This window comes from Lipotes vexillifer, unplaced genomic scaffold, assembly GCF_000442215.2.
Source record: "Lipotes vexillifer unplaced genomic scaffold, Lipotes_vexillifer_v1.1 scaffold120, whole genome shotgun sequence".
Taxonomy (NCBI): Eukaryota; Metazoa; Chordata; class Mammalia; order Artiodactyla; family Lipotidae; genus Lipotes; species Lipotes vexillifer.
The window spans coordinates 339,760-356,076 of NW_006791240.1; the positions used below are offsets into that span (position 1 = coordinate 339,760).

The window sequence follows — 16,317 nt, forward strand, 5'->3', positions numbered from 1 at the left end:
GGAAAGAGTTGGTATCCCTATGTACTGCACTTTCATCGGCTCTGGCACCACTGCCAAATCAAGAACTAGTTCCAGAGGGGAGAGTTGACAACTGCCAAGGAAAGTAACTTGCCTACAATAGTAGCAGCAGGTATACTTAGAAATAATTTCTCTCTTAACAGACTTTTTACGTATGCATGTAGGTATTGCTGTTTGATTATAGTAGATTTTCTGTGTGAATAGAAATTTTTAAAATTAGGTATGTGTGTTCTTTTCCTGAGGAGAATGCGACTTCGTGGCACAGTGCCAGGCACCTAGTAGTCAGTCAATAAATGTTTGTTAGATTACAGTTTGTGTCTAGTAGTGAGGCTTTTCTTAACACATTTTATCAATGTTAACATATAAAGAGAGATTGTAGGTAAAGAATTTAGTACATGTTGTGAACTTATAATATTCTGAGTGTTATGGTAGGTCCTTTAAGGATGGGAGTTCAGTATTAAGCTAGTAGGTTGGAAAATGGATGGGATTATCTACAGAGAATTTTTAGAAAAGGTAGACATAAATATAAAGATTTGGAGACAAAGAATGGCAGAGCTATGGATTATTGGGAAATAACAAACAGATCAACCCAACCTGATATTCAGAAGTAATAAATCAGGAAATACATTTAGAACTAAATCTTAAAACTTATTTCCTGTACACAATATGAAACAGTGTCAGTATTTACAGACTAATTGCAGAATGATCTAATTGTGATATGGACACATTGGTTTATTTAGCCGACTTTCCTGCATTTTGCTGTAGGAATTTCTACAAGGATCAGTCTCAGTGTTAAGAGGAGTGGGATTCCTTAATAGCACTGTTAATAAGGATTAAGGGCAAAGCCACCTTATAAATTATATTTTGCAACATTTATTACTGACTACCTAATTGAGGAAGGAACATTTGACCTGTGCTTTGTCCAGGTTTACCTAACAATGAGCTATGCTGGGTATAGAGCTTTTGACCCAAGACACCTTTTTTGACTATAAAGACCTAAGAGTTCTGTATTTGATATTTGCTTGGACTTTCCCACAAAACTTCAAAGTGCTTTTAACTTAAACTCCTGTAGAATAAAATGGAAAAACCATTTGTTTCCTGATACATTTGGAATGCATAGTTTTAGTTTTTAGTGTGGAGTTTTCTGGATGCTTCTTTTTTAAAAGTTTTTTTTTTTAATTAATTTATTCAGAATGACAGAGCAAGTAATGTCTGCAAACTAAATATGGACATCTAATGCATTTTCTTTTCAGCTTTGGAATTCCTAGCTATGTTATATAAAAATCCATGCATTTCTGGTTTAGGGCAAAGCTAGACCAAATTTAGGGAGACGAGTTTTCTTAATATATATCTGATTATCACTAGCTTCTTGTTTATACTTCCAAATGCATTTAATGCTGTTTTGTGTTGATGTATAAAAGGAGTTAAATAAAAGCAGTATGTATATTTGGATAGCTAACTATTAACTTGAAGCAGAAAGACTTACATTGGAGATTACTAACATATTTGAGAGCCAAAGCGATTGTTCCTTTTTTTTAAGGGCAGGAATCTTGTTTTGTTTCCATTTTTGTTCACCTGTTTCCTCAGTCCCTGGAAGAATGCCTGACACATAGTGAATGCTCCAGAAATGTTTGTAGAATAAAGAAATTTAATCTGAAATCGGCTAATTAATTCTTACTTAAATACCTAATAGCTTCCAGGTGGCTCGCTCATTTTTAACACACTGCAACAGCAGCAGCAGCTTTCTCAGTTTACACCACAGCAACCTCAGCAGCCCACAACTTCTGTTCCTCAACAGCCAGGGGAGCAGGTATGTCCTTTCTACTTTCCATATGCTTTGTATCATAGAATTATAACCTTTTTTGGTATATGCCAAGCATATTTCAAGTGTTTTTATTTAGATTGTTTGAACCAACTTTTCATGTGCGGTTTTTCTTCATTAACAATAGCAGCTATCAGTTATTGGGTGCCTATTTCTAATTCTCACAACCGCCATACTTGAATAGATGATGTCACTTCCATCTTGCATAGTCTGAAATAGATTCAGGTGACTAACTTGCTCACAACCATACATCGAGTGGCAGAGCAGGGATTCAAGTCCAAGTCTTTCTGCCTCTATAGGCCATGTATTTTCTACCCTGTCATCATCCTTCTTTTGATACTATTTTATCTCTATTAGAATAGAGATGTTCTTTTTATCTTGAAGCATAGAACAGAGCGAAGATAGACAAAAACAAATACTTTGTATATTGCCAAACAAAATGAACAAGAACTACAGTAAATTAAAGTAATAGAAGGAACTTCAGATTTTTCTGAACCTTTGCTGCACTTTGGAATCATCTGGGAAACTAAAAATTACTGATTGCTGAGTCCCACCCTCATTGTTTCTCTTAGTTCACAATTAAATATATGTAATGTTCACTATCAGTCCTTCCACCAAAGATTCCCCGGTCAAATCTTGATTGGATAATGCTCATCCTCTATTAGATTTCTCAGGAAGGGCACATTTAAAACTGTTTTTCTTTATTAACACATAAAGGATTACTTGGCTGGATATAAAATTCTTGATTTGCACTTTCTTTACAAAATTGTAAAATACTGTAACATAAAATTTACCACCTTAACCATTTCTTAATATGCAGTTTAGTAGCATTAAGTATATTCATATTGTTGTGAAGCCAATCTCCAGAACTTTTTCATCTTGCAAAAGTGAAACTCTATACCCATTAAACAACTCCTTATTTCCCCCTCCTTCTAGCCAACTTTCTGTTTCTGTGAGTTTGACTACTCCAGGCACCTCATATAAGTGAAATTATACAGTATTTGTCTATTTGTGACTGACCTGTTTAATTTAGCATAATACCCAAAAGGTTCATCCACGTTGTAGCATGTGTCAGAAATTCCTTTTTAAGGCTGAATAGTATTTCATTGTATTTATATATCACATTTTGTTTATCCATTTATCCATCAATGGACATTTGGATTGCTTCCATCTTTTGATGGAAGTCTGAGTTATCTTTTTTTTTTTTTTTTAATGAATTGTGCTTTAGGTATTAATTCTGAGAACTCCTCACCTAGCCCTAGGCCCAAAAGTTTTTTTTTTATAGTTTCCATTTAAATCTATGATCCATTTTCAGTTGATTTTTATAAAAGGTATGAGACTTTGGTCCAGGTTCATTTTATGGGGGGATATGGATGTCCATTTGCTCCAGCACCATTTGTTAGAAAAGCCATCCTCCTCAACTGAATTACTTTTGCACCTTTGTCAAAGATCAGTTGGCTGTGTTTGTGTGGCTCTACTTCTGTATTCTCTACTCTGTTTCACCCATCTATGTATTAATATCTGTCACTCTGTTAGTACCATACTGTTGTGATCGCTGTAGACTATGTGTATATATATACACACACACATATATATATATACACACATACACATAGTAATTCTTAAAATCAGACACAGTGATTCCTCCCATGTTACCCTTTTTCAAAATTCTTTAGCTGTTCTAGATCCTTTGCCTTTCCTTATGAATTTTAGAATCATCTTATCTATATCTACAGAAGACTGCTGGGATTTTTAAAGGAATTGAGTTAAACCTAAAGGTCATTTTGGGAAAGGCTTAGCATGTTTACTACGTGAGTTTTCTAGTCCATGAACACAGTGTGTCTCTAGGCTAAAATCAGCTAGTTTTCAGCATACAAAACCTATGTTTCATAGATTTACACCTAAGTTTCTTTCCTTCTTTCTTTCTCTTTCTTTCCCTTCCTTCCTCCCTTCCTTCCTTCCTTTCTCCCTCCCTTTTTTTTTCCCATTCTTGGGAAATTGTTAATGGTATTGTTTTTAATTTCATTTTCTACATGTTCATTGCTAGTATACAGAATTGGTTTTTGTATGTTGATCTTGTGTTCTGCAATCTTACTGACCTCACTTATTTGTTCTAGAAGTTTTTTGTAGATTCATTAGGGTGTTTTTTCCTAGTCAGTGCCATTTGCAAATAAGGGCAGGTTGTTTTTTTTTTAATCTATATGCCTTTTTGTTTCCTTTTCTTGAATGTGCTCACTAGAAGTTCTAGTACTATGTTGCAAACAGTGTTTTAAGCTTTAAAGACTTGTTCTGATGAAGCTTTATAGAAGCAATATTGAAAAAACAAACAGCCCTATCAAAAAATGGGCAGGCCTAAATGAAAAGGGAGTCCTCTTGCACTGCTGGTGGAAATGTAAATTGGCGCAGCCACTATGGAGAACAGTATGGAGGTTCCTTTAAAAACTAAAACCCAAGCTGCCATATGATCCATCACTCCCATTCCTGGGTATATATACAGAAAAGATGAAAACTCTTATTTGAAAAGATACATGCCACCCCCATGTTCCTGGCAGCACTGTTTATAATAGCCAAGACAGGAACAACCCAAGTGCCATCAACAGATGATTGGCTTAAGAAGCTGTGGTATATATATACAGTGGAATATTAGCCATAGAAAGAATGAAATATTGCCATTTACAGCAATGTGGATGGACCTAGAAAATATCAAACTAAGCGAACTAAGTCAGACAGAGCAAGACTAATGTTATATGATACCACTTATATGTTGAATCTAAAAAATAATACAAACGAATCTATATACCAAACAGAAACAGACCCACAGACACAGACATAGAAAACAAACGTATGGTTACCATGTTGCAGGGGCGCTTAAATTAGGAGTATGGGATTACCAGATACAGACTATTATACAGAAAATCGATAAGCAACAAGGATTTAACATATAGCACTGGGAACTACCTTCAATATCTTATAATAACCTATAAGGGAAAATAATTGAAAAATATGTGTGTGTGTGTATATATATACAACTGAATTACTTTGCTCTATACCTGAAACTAACAATATTGCAAATCAGCTATACTTCAATTTAAAAAAAAGTTCTGATGAAGTTTTGTAGAAGCCTTAGTAATTATTTTTAATACAGAATCAGTTCTGAAAATTAGGTTTTATTTTCTTGCTTTCAAAATACCATAAGCTTATTCTTGCTAATTCTAAATACCTCTGACGTCTTTTCCTTAGGCCATTCTTTTTGCAAGACCTAGACGAATGTTTTTTTTTTCATACAGGAGTAAAATACTAATTCCACTAATCCAAAATTGTTTTTATTTTTGTACAAATCACATATTATTTTTTTATTCAGGGTTCTGAACAAAGTTGTACCAGTCAAGAACAGGCCTTATCTGCTCAGCACACTGCAGTTATTAACCTTGCTGGCGTAGGAAGTTATATGCATTCACAGGCAGCTGGTTGGTATCTTCATAACTAAATGTTGAATTTATTTAAAGTATCTAATCTATTTGGGATCTCACCATTTTAACTATTTCTTTTCCTTGTGCAGACAGTTACAAGGAAAAAGTTTAGTTGTATTTAATGTGTGAACTATTAAATTAATTGATGGCACTCAGATTTTTTTCATTATTTTGATAATTGATTAAAGTGCTTTGACCTACATATATTAACAGCAGTAATGTTTTCCTCATGTTAAATTTTGTTGGGAAAATTTTACAGTTACCCAACTTATAGGAAGCTTCTAAAGCTGTTAGCTCTTCAGTTTTCCTGGGTTATTGAGACTGCATTTTTCCAGATTGTACAATCTTTTGTCTCGTTCCAGTGGCTTGTAGTTGTATGAATTAGGACTTAATAGTCAAGTAGCTTAGCTTCTGTAAGACACTTGTAAAAAAATGATGGTACTAAATGATTGCTCACCACTTCTAGTAATAAATGATGCACCAAAGATATACATTTAATGAAGATCATTTCATCAATTGAAGATAGCAGTTATAACTCTACATTTAATTAAAATCAAGAAGCCACATGTATAAGAAAACTGAGATACTGTTTGAGGATTAATGAGTGAACATGTTAACATTTTGAATTATCACTGGGCTTACTATGATGCCTTTAGAATCCGGTATAATTCCGTGTCCGAATTTGTAATAATTTATGTAAAATTCTAATTTAGAGGCAGTGAATTTCCAAATGGAAATTTATTAGTATAAACTTTTACCCCACAAGCTATTTTTTCCTAAAATAGCTGTAGTATAATTTCATGGAAAGAACTCTAGGCTGAAAAATGAGAATGTTCCTAGCTCGACTTGCCAATAATTACCTTTAAGTGAGTCACTCAAACGATCCAGGTCTGAAATGTCCTCAACTGAGCAGTGAGAGAGTTGAACTTGTCCCTGATCTCACTCAGCTCTAAAAGGATCACCACCTTTGTTGCTAATAGTGTAGTCTGACATTCATCTTTTAGCACTTGTCTACCAGTTTTGTCCTTACGGTAGTTTGGATTTCTCCCACTCCATTTCCTACCTGATTGGTTATATTTTAAAATAACATACTGTATTCAACGTTTTGCTAGAAAGCCTTCTCAACAAAATAGCACTAGTATCAAATTTCATTGAGATGTAAGAAAAGAGAGGGATACAGTGCTTTGGCCCACATGCTTTCCCTTCTCTTCCATGTCCAGGAAGTTCTATCATCAATGGTACCCTCAACTAACAGGAGACTGTACTAAATTTATTCTGAAATGTCTGTGATTTGATACTTAAGATTAATCATACTGATACTTTTCTATTATTTCATTTTCTGTGTTGTCCTTTTCTAACCCTGGTAGCCTTCAAACTTTCTGACTGGCCTGCTTTCCCCTTCTCCTCTCTGTAGTGTTGTCTCAGCTTGGCTCTGCCGAGAACAGACCTGAGCAAAGCCTTCCTCAGCAGAGATTCCAGCTCTCCTCTGCCTTTCAACAGCAGCAGCAACAGATCCAAGTAATCCAGCAACTTCACTCTGGTTACATTTTTAAAGATACTCTGCTCCAAAAGTACTTCAAAATACCTTACTTTAGTTTTATGTTACTGTCTTGTAAGACTATACAGTAATTGGTAAATAATTTAGCAAATTTTATTTAAAAGTCTGACAATTTTAGCCAATGAACTTGGAGCACTGAATATTTTGTACATTTAAGTCATGCTCTTTTCCTAATTCAAAATCTTTCCTGAAGTGCTGGTGGCACATTAACATACATTTTTATAGGATTCAGTACATTTTGAAATAGTTAGTTCTAAGTGCCAATGGTTAACTTTTTAATACTGTACTGCAGAAAAAGGCAAGTGTACCAGTGTTCCTATTTGTAAATGTCATACCTGTTTTTGAAGAATGTTGTTCCATTATTCTAGAAGTCAGCATATTATAGTTGACTTTCTTTAATTTGCAGGGTGGTTTTATATTGCTATGAACTATCATACAACAAAATGGTAACTGAAGTTGCTGAGTTACTGCAATATAGACTGGCCAGGCAAAGTAACAGAAATACTTTTGAAGTTTACCAAGAGCCATTTTTAAAGCCCGCAGCAGGCTTCTGTGCCACTGGTGCTGTTTGACTGTGCATTGTCCTGATGTGGTATAGTCCTTTTTTGTTACCTTGGTGCTTTCTCCCTTTCAGTTTTGTTTTCATCACTCTCAGGAAAAGCATCTTCCATACCTGCCTACCTTTAACCTAACTTGATTTTTTCCCCTCTTCTTTGCAGCAGTTGCGGTTCTTGCAGCATCAAATGGCTATGGCGGCAGCAGCAGCAGCACAGACAGCTCAGCTACATCGTCATCGGCATACAGGCAGCCAGTCAAAAAGTAAAATGAAGAGAGGCACGCCAACCACTCCAAAATTCTGAGTCTTGCATTATTATTTAAAAAAAAAAAACGTAAGAGCATTGAATCAAAAGGATTCTGAGTTTCTACTTCGTTTTTGTTTTTTAACATGTCAGTATTTTACATTGCTAGATATACAAACTTTATACAGAAGCACAACCCTATGATTTTTAAATAAAAACAGGGAAATGGTTTAACGAACCATTAGGGTGGGTTTGCCTAAGTCATTGCTTTTTAAAAATGGTTTCACTGTACATAATACAGAAGTGACCTAAGAAATACTAGAAACATCTTTCAGAAGAATGTAGTTTGATATTTATTTAGTATAAAAGGTTTGTGCACAGTGTAACAAATACAGTTTTTACAAATCTGTTTTGAAAATGTGGTGGTGGTTTATTTGGGTTTCATACTCTTAAATACTTCATCCATCAGTTTTTTTACTTCTTTGTGTCTTGTAACTGCTCGGCTCATACAATCTTGAAGTTTAGCTCCAGTCAGTCCACTTCCACCTGAAAAATTATTGTGCCAACACTTGTTTCTACATGATCTACATCATGTCAAGTTATTGACATAAAACCAAAAAAGTGAATAATATAAACCAGTGGTGTGGTCTCAAGATTTGCACATTTATGTTTTAACAAGACCTCCTGAAGTTTAAGGATCACTGACATACAATATAAAAATGCAAGGCATCTAAAGTAACAAATCACATAGTAAATTTACATTACGTAAACCAGTAAAACATCCCACATTCCATTTGGCCCTCCTTAATATAAAAGAAGCTCATGCTGAGTTTTCATCTACGTGTTTAGTACTGCAATGGAAGGAAAGTGCGTGCCTGGTTTGTGAAGACAACATAGCTTGCCTTCCTCGTCCATTACTACTGTTAAGGTTCCAGTTGCCAGGTTTTCCTCCTCTTCAGTAGGGTCAACTATAAGCAGAGTGCTATTTTAAAAATGAAAAGGTATAAATTATCAACCCATGGGACAAATTTTATTTTAGAAAACCGTACAAATTAAACTCACTACCTGCATTTTAGCTTAAGCAAGGAGCTAGAACTGGTAGAAACCAGAAAAGTTAACAGCAACCTGAAATTCTACTACTTGTAAGAATCTGTCCTCCCTTCAATTAAATATACAACCTTTTAATACATTTGATTAACTTACTCATCAAACACAGCAAAGGAAGTTGCAACTGGATGAGTTCTAATATTCAAATAACTTTTCTTCTTTAAATTAACTTCTGCTAAAGCAGTTTCTTCATTTATAGTAACTTCAGGCAACTGTACTAGAAAAAGGCAAATATGTAAAGTCAGTCTCTCTAGTGAAAGAAACAAAAAGGCATTCTATGCTTCATTAATTCACTTTTCCCTCTATTAAACTTGGCCAGAAGTAGTATTTTTTAAAAAATATCTTAGAACAATTAAGGCAAATACAGTAGATACAAACATGTTTTTCTTTAATTTAGAAACACATGAATGATAGGTAAGTCTTAACAAAAACCTTTAAAAATTTATTGAGAAATTTTACCAAAACGAAACATTCTGACACATAAGTAGGAGTATTCCCTAAGGTTGCTTACCATTTTTTAAAGCTGCTAACAAAGCAAAGGTGCAAGCATCCAAAATGTTTCCATCATGGTTGAGGCAAATGAGATCACAGTATAGAACCCAAGCAAGCTAAAACAGTTTAAACAAAGTGGAAATTAAAGCCTTCTGATTGCTGTAAAGTGGTATTTGTTTCTACTTACAAACCACACCCTTGGCTAGACAATCAAGATAACCTTCAAGGCTCAGAAACTTTAAAAAAAAAAAAAAAATTAAATTTCCCCCACAAAAAAACATTTCAGAGTTAATAAAAGCTCATAGCTTCTTTATTCCTCTTACCTTTCCTGGAGAGATACACAAGTCCTCTTTCTGAATTACCTGTGAACTTGATTTGAAGACATCGAACACAGTAAATAAAAGTTCAAAAACTCTCTAAAATGAATGATAGTCACATTTTATCATAATGATCTTACTTTTCAATGACATCTGCAATGAACTGGCTGGCCACCTGGGCCTCTTCTCCAGGAGGTCCAGACCGAAATCTCCAGGAACACAGAGGTGATAGATCCACATTAGGAACTGAAAGAAACTGCAGCTATGAACCAAATTTCACCTCCTTTAGTTTTAAAGATAATATCAATCCATGGCAAAGACAACTGTAGGCATGGATAGGCTTTCCAAGTGGAAACCATTGTAACACATCAATTATATTCTTTTTCATCTTTGTGAGAATCTTATGCTTAGATAAAATTTATTTTTTCCCACACAACCTCTGCGCCAAAAAAAAAGCATGTGTTTAAGAAACAGCCTTAATCCTATTCACAAAAGTTTCTGGGTTTCTTTCAAAATACTCCAATCTGTAACAGTAGATAGCCCCTTTAGTCATACCAACTGTTCTGCATTTTTAAAATGTTGGTTCCTACCATAACGAAAAAATGGTCCAAGTTAAGAAAAAAAATCACATAGTGGTATAAAGGAAAATTCTTTATGGAAACAGAAAAGTTTGCAATTACAGCCCTTTGCCTAAGAGAATCTATTTTCTTGGTTGATGACATCTGTATAAACCAAAAGTGATCAAACAAGTTTGATAAAAGGTATTTACAAAATCCTGTATCTTGCTATTATGCTATCTTTTAACATAAGCATACGTAAAACTTTTCAGGGACGTCTGAAGCTTATGAATAATTTTCTTCAACTCACCTACTAAGATTTAACTATATTAATAGTGTTAACTGTCTTAAAGTATTTGTATTAAATTTATGAAGTCATTTAACTTACCAACATATCCTTTATCAGGGGCATCTGTTGGTGGTGCTCCAAATTCCTACAGAAGCAGACAAATTTTTCTATGAAAGAAGCTGCTAAAAAATTGTGAAGAAGTCAGTTATGGAAGGCCCTACCAAAGACCATCTTAGCTAGTTAACTACATCATGAGCATCTACTGGGAAGATGAGCTTGGAAACGTATGTCAGGGGCTCTAGGAACATTGGACCACTCCTCACCAGCTCTGCAAGGCAAGAAGGCAGTGTAGTAGCACAGCTGATGGTAGTGCTACTCATCAAAATTACTTGGGGCTCTTTAGATTTCTGTCCCACCCTCTCTTCCTAAGAGAAAGAAAATAGATTCTCTTATTCAGTAGCCAAGAATCTGAATTTAAACTCCAGGTGATACTGACACAGATTTAGGAATTGATGGTATAATGGTCAAGAGCAAAAGCCCTAGAATTACTGACCTAGTTCAAAAGTGAGACCCACACCTTTTGGCTGAGAGACTTTGGGCCAGTTATTGAATGAACTTAGGTTAAGTAACTCAGAATTCAGTGTAGTCGAAAAAGCAGAGGCAGTCATGTCTAAGTTCTATTTATGAGCCTTATGTTCCTGGACAAGTTACTGAATGTCATGTAAAATAGGAAATGAAGAGAGAAATACTTCAAATGATTATTCTGAGGATTAAACTGGATAATTCTGTAAAACACCTAAGGTGCCTGGAACATAGCAAATACTCAATAAATAGTAGCTATTATTCCCTCAAGCTTTTCTTTTGAGCAATTTCTACACATTTGCATAGAGTAAATGGCATCACTAGATAAAAATGTCACCAAAAATCTCTCAATTTCTCAAATTACAACCAAATTCTTTAAAGAGTAAAGGTGGTGAGGATTTTTTTAAATTGTTCCATTTCAGCACATTTGAGAATGTTCATAAGTTGTAATTAAGAGCCATTAAACTTGGGTTGTATTGTCTAAAACTCAAAGGTGAAAACTTGGGAAATGAAAACAAATACTAAAAAACTGACACCTGATTGCCTAATCAACAGCAGAACTATAGGTGTGTATTACAATCTAGTAACTCTATGAAGCTAATTTAGTAACTCCAATCTTAGTAATATATACGGTAAACCTACCGCTTTAATTCCACAAATTACTGTAGTATTTCCCAGCTTCACTAAAGAAGAACCATCTGCAGTACCAATTGAACCTGAAAAGGTAAGTATTTAAACAAAATGAAAAAGTGTTTTCATCTTCTACCTATGATTCTATCTTGCTACATATCTAAGTTGTTTATGAAAATTTACTCCTTGCTTGAGTCTTTTTAAAATTACAGTTGACCGCAGAGCAACATGGGTTTGAAATGCACCTTTCCACCTATATACAAGGATTATTTCCAATAAATATTACCACAGTACTACACGATCCACAGTTGGTTGAGTCTGAGGATGCACAGCCTCGGTTACGAAGCACCGATCCATAACTGTAAAATTACACTCAAATTTCTGACTGTGCGAGGGCCGGCACCCCAACACCCTCGTCGTTCAAGGGTCAGCTGCACCGGTCTAAGGATTGTTCATTGTCCCTGAAGTGAGTTAATCCTTTGTTGTTCAATCACAGGGCTGTTACAAAGATTTAAATCTCTTGACACAAAATCACTGTAATCCCTTAGACACTGGCAGAATTTGTCTGAAATACTGTTTAAATGGCTCAGAGGCTAAAACTTGGGAATGTCATATAGGTAAAATTGGGAAATTCCATGTTTGCAACAAAAGATTTAATAAATAAGATATATAAGAAAACCATGTCTTAGAAGTTTTGAATGGGGGAAAGCAGGACAACACTTTACAGTTACTTTAAAATTTAAAATGAGCATAACAACTGAGAGGACACTGAGTTTAAAAAAACTTTGCAAAGAAAAATTTAAATAAAAACTTCTATTTTCAGAACTGAAGCAACTTCAACATTCTATTTTAGAACTCAAAATACCCTCACCTATGTTGACAGTTGTGGTTCTGAATTCACCAAGTTCTCTTCCATCAGGACGGCAATTCTCTTTCTAAATAATTATATGAAAGTAGATTACATCTACATGTACATTTTACACACACCAGTGAAAATACACTAAACCTTGTTAATTCAAATTAATTTGAATTACTTGAAAATTGTCTTTTAAAAACTGAGGTATAATTGTCGTATGACAGTTTAGGTGTGCAATGTAATGACTAATATTTGTATTTATGAAAAGAGCACATGATATCATTATCAAAAAGCAAAAAATGTACATAACCACTTTTACTTACCAAAAATCTTCTGTAATACTCCAGAGGTTCCACAGTTCTGAAACACATGTTAAAAATGAGATAAATTAGTAAATCAATATAAATCCAGAAACTGGCAAAAATCTTAATAGTGTGGTGATGGAGCAGAAATTTCCAAAATTTGTAACTAAGTTTCCTTCATGAATTCTAACGTTTATGTTGCCACGTGTTGCTAATTATAAAAATTAGATACCTTTGCAATAACCATACTCAAAGGCTGTCCTTAATTTTGCTTTAAACAAGAATAGGGTTGGAGCCCAAAATCCTAGGGCATCTTTAGAAGAGGATTAATACTGGTGTGAAACATCACTCTCACTCTGAAGCAGGGATTCTTGGTGGGCAGGAAAAAAGTTACATATTTTTCGCTATCCCGTGACTGAAATTTAGCATACTCTTCAATTACGACCGTTGGCAATAAACCATTAATATTAGCAGTACCTGCGACTTTAACAACCACAGACAATAAATGTTTTCGTTTTTACTTTAGAGTTGTCAAAGGTACCTTGTAAGACTCATCCTTACTTCGAAATTCCAGGAGTTAGTTACTAACCTCCCCAGGAGATCTTAATTAAGAAAGTTAATTCTAAAACAGATGTATATCTCATTATACCATAAACTTGGAATTTATACAGATAACTGTTTCAGTACAATTGGTTTCCTTTGGAATCTTCTTTATTTATTTAAAACTGGACTCAGAACGAAAATCTACAAGCTTCTCCAGAGCGGCAGTAAAAACGCTTAAGTAAAACCTTCCGAACGAGGAACAACGCTTTTAGAAATAAATTTCAAGGGAGAGGCAGAGCAGCATGGCAGATGCTTCTAACAGAACACTTTTCACGAGGTTACAACTGCTCCCCGGGGGCTGCAGGTCCACTACACACCAAGCCACAGCGCTCGCAGCGGGTACCGAGCTCAAAACAGCTCGCCTCCCCGACGGGAAGAGGCCCCCTTTCCTTTCACTACGAGCACCTCCAGTCCTCCCGCCCGCCGCCCGCTTCCGTGGTGGAAAGAAGTGGGAACCAGGTAGGGGGCGGTCTCCCGGTGAGAAAATTCCGGGTAACGGAAGCCGCCACTCGGCACGGTACAAACTCGCGCCCGCTAGCCCCCAACACTCACTTGAATCCGGCAGCCATCTTCCTCCCGCGCGTCTGCGTCTGCGCGTCTGCGTCTGCGTCTGCGCGTCTGCGTCTGCGCGTCTGCGTCTGCGCGTCTGCGTCTGCGCGTCTGCGTCTGCGCGTCTGCGCGTCTGCGTCTGCGCTTCTGCGCGTCATCTGAGCGCCTGCGTCTGCGGGCCTGCGCCTGCGCGCGCGCCGCCGCCGCCTGGGTAGCACCGCCCCTTCCGCCGGCTCTATGGCCCCGCTTCGCATTTTCAACACTGACGCCTGCGCCCTTCTCCCGCCGCCGGGTATCTAGAAGGCAGGGTGGAGTGGGCTGAGCGGGCGGCGTGGGGAAGGTTTCCAGCCTGCCTTTGCTTAGACTTCCCCTAGCCAGACGCCCCTCGAGGTTTCCTCGACTTTGACGCGTTTTGACGAATCGGCTATTACAGAAGTGATGAGTGCCTGTTTAGACACTGGTGGTTGAAGAGTTTCAGAGAAAACCGACCTTATATAAAGCAAAGAATCAGGTGTTGAGTGTGGAGCATAATTCCAGTGTTTCAGGGTCCTTTTCCCGCCTCCTTCGTATTCTGGGCCCTGGGCTTGCCTTCTCCCAGGTAAAAGCCTCCCTCCTCCAGCACCGAAGAATTACGTAAATTTTCTGTGCGCTCGTTTTCCGCACCAGGTTACATTTACAGGTGCCGGGAGCGGGCTCCAAAGGAGCAGCTTTTGTTGTATCCTGTGTCGTGGCTCAAGACCTCCATCTCCTTCGTATAAAATACAGGGCATTCAGTTCAGTTTGAATGTCAGATAAACAGAGTACACCCAAAGTAGTTCGTATTATTGTTACCAGAAGCTGGGGGAGAACTGGGAAAGTTTTAGAAATAGATGGTGGTGATGGTTGCAGGAAATTGTGAATGCAGTTAATGCCACTGTAGTGTACACATAAAGTGGTTAAAATGGGAAATTTTATGTTTTATCAGTTTTAAAAAATTAATGTAATATACCAAAAACAAATTGGTGGGTTATATGGTGTGTGTTTTATTTTAATAATGCTGTTAAAAAACGATTCGTTGCCTATGTGAAATTCAACTTATGTGGACATCCTGAATTTGTACTTGCCAATTCTGGCAACCTTACTACGGTGGAACAGAGAGCCTGCCACCCGCCCTCCCCAAAACGGACTGAGCGCCTCCCATACAATTACATATTCTTCGCCTTGCCGCGCGGGGGCGCTGTGGGCGGCGCGGGCTCCCGGGTGGTGGCTGGGTCTGGCCGCGGCGGCGCGGTCTCTCTGCGGGTGGGAGGCGGGGCTGCGCGGCCGCACTTCCGCATGTGTGTAGGTGCGGGATAGGGCGGGCGGCTGCGCCGGCATGGAGGATGGCTCCGATCCTGCTGCAGCTGGCGGTGCTCGGCGCGGCGCTGGCGGCCGTAGCCCTGATTCTGGTGAGGAGATGGGTTGGGGACCGACGCGGGCCTGGGCTCACTGCTCTCCGGGAGACTCGGGCCCCAGGCATCCTCTCCTCCGCGCTGCCGGCTCTTGGGCTTGTCCCTTGCACCATACTTTCTCTGAGCCTTGACCCCAGAATTTCCTCTGCTAGAATTTCACACCCCCTTTCTTACGTTCTTTATGTTTACTTTAGAGCTTTATATCCCTGCGTGCCCAGAGCCTAGTACTTGTGTTTACTGGCACATGCCCACCCTGTCTTATGTCACCCTCTGGTCCCCGGACTCTGCCCACCCGCCCTCTCAGCCCCGACCTCTCCAAGATTTCCTCCCGGGTCTGCAATCGCCGTAGTTCTGGCCCCATCGGGGAGGTCTTGAGCCCCCCAGAAAGTGTGTGCTTTCTAGACACTCCCTTTCCTGGTGTAGTTAAGCAAATAGAAAGTGTTGACAGCACTGACAAGAGCCATCTGTTACAGATTGGATAAATCGGATCAGGAAGACCCACTAGGGACATAGGAAGACCAAGATAGACAAGGCCTGGTGTTATCATACGCCTGGGGGTCGTTATGTCCTAGAATTCAACACCCTAAGCTTGCTGCCTCTAGAAGAGACAGTACAGGGGAATTCAAACTACGATTTTCTTTGCCGTTACTGTGGAAACACAGAAACATTGTAACACTTGCTGATCCATAGGTAATAGGAAATTTGCTAAGTGAACTTTCTCACATATAATTGGAATGGGCCTGCCTCTAGTTTGTAAATGGAGCGTTTTCCGCTTCCTTGACGTTAAGGTTAGCAGCCTAGATAGCATTGCCAGGAAGGCCCCTTTGCCATCTGGCCAGAATATATGGCTTAAAAGTAGTGTAGATAGAGAAAGAGTGGTGTATCCTGACTTCTTTAGGGTTTGTGTCTGGGTGAGAGAGGAGTCCTCTCTTTCC

At 37.9% G+C, this 16,317-nt stretch overlaps 3 protein-coding genes across 7 annotated transcripts in view; 2 read left to right on the forward strand and 1 right to left on the reverse strand.

The window, feature by feature from the left end:
- Positions 1-8,086, forward strand: part of SUPT20H (SPT20 homolog, SAGA complex component) — a 36,968-nt gene extending 28,882 nt beyond the window's left edge. For 2 of the 3 annotated variants that reach the window (XM_007464231.1, XM_007464229.1), the window contains exons 22-24: positions 1,712-1,828; positions 5,202-5,307; positions 7,588-8,086. In XM_007464231.1, the coding sequence (XP_007464293.1) occupies positions 1,712-1,828; positions 5,202-5,307; positions 7,588-7,691 (327 nt within the window). In that variant the 3' untranslated portion in view covers positions 7,692-8,086. Of the gene's footprint in view, positions 1-1,711; positions 1,829-5,201; positions 5,308-6,724; positions 6,829-7,587 lie in introns of all 3 variants that reach the window. The other variant, XM_007464230.1, reaches the window with a different exon arrangement.
- On the reverse strand, positions 7,785-14,003 carry EXOSC8 (exosome component 8). The gene is made up of 11 exons (XM_007464228.1): positions 13,956-14,003; positions 12,822-12,858; positions 12,514-12,577; positions 11,655-11,728; positions 10,530-10,575; positions 9,725-9,830; positions 9,591-9,636; positions 9,287-9,383; positions 8,872-8,992; positions 8,544-8,650; positions 7,785-8,214 (listed from the first exon to the last, which is right to left on the reverse strand). The coding sequence occupies exons 1-11, from the start codon at positions 13,970-13,972 to the stop codon at positions 8,099-8,101; spliced, it is 831 nt and encodes a 276-aa protein (XP_007464290.1). The 5' UTR covers positions 13,973-14,003; the 3' UTR covers positions 7,785-8,098.
- Positions 14,004-15,264: 1,261 nt separating this feature from the next.
- The window catches only part of ALG5 (ALG5 dolichyl-phosphate beta-glucosyltransferase), a 33,946-nt gene continuing 32,893 nt past the window's right edge, over positions 15,265-16,317 (forward strand). For 2 of the 3 annotated variants that reach the window (XM_007464232.1, XM_007464234.1), the window contains exon 1: positions 15,265-15,379. In XM_007464232.1, coding sequence (XP_007464294.1) covers positions 15,314-15,379 — 66 coding nt within the window. In that variant the 5' untranslated portion in view covers positions 15,265-15,313. The remainder of the gene's footprint in view (positions 15,380-16,317) is intronic. The other variant, XM_007464233.1, reaches the window with a different exon arrangement.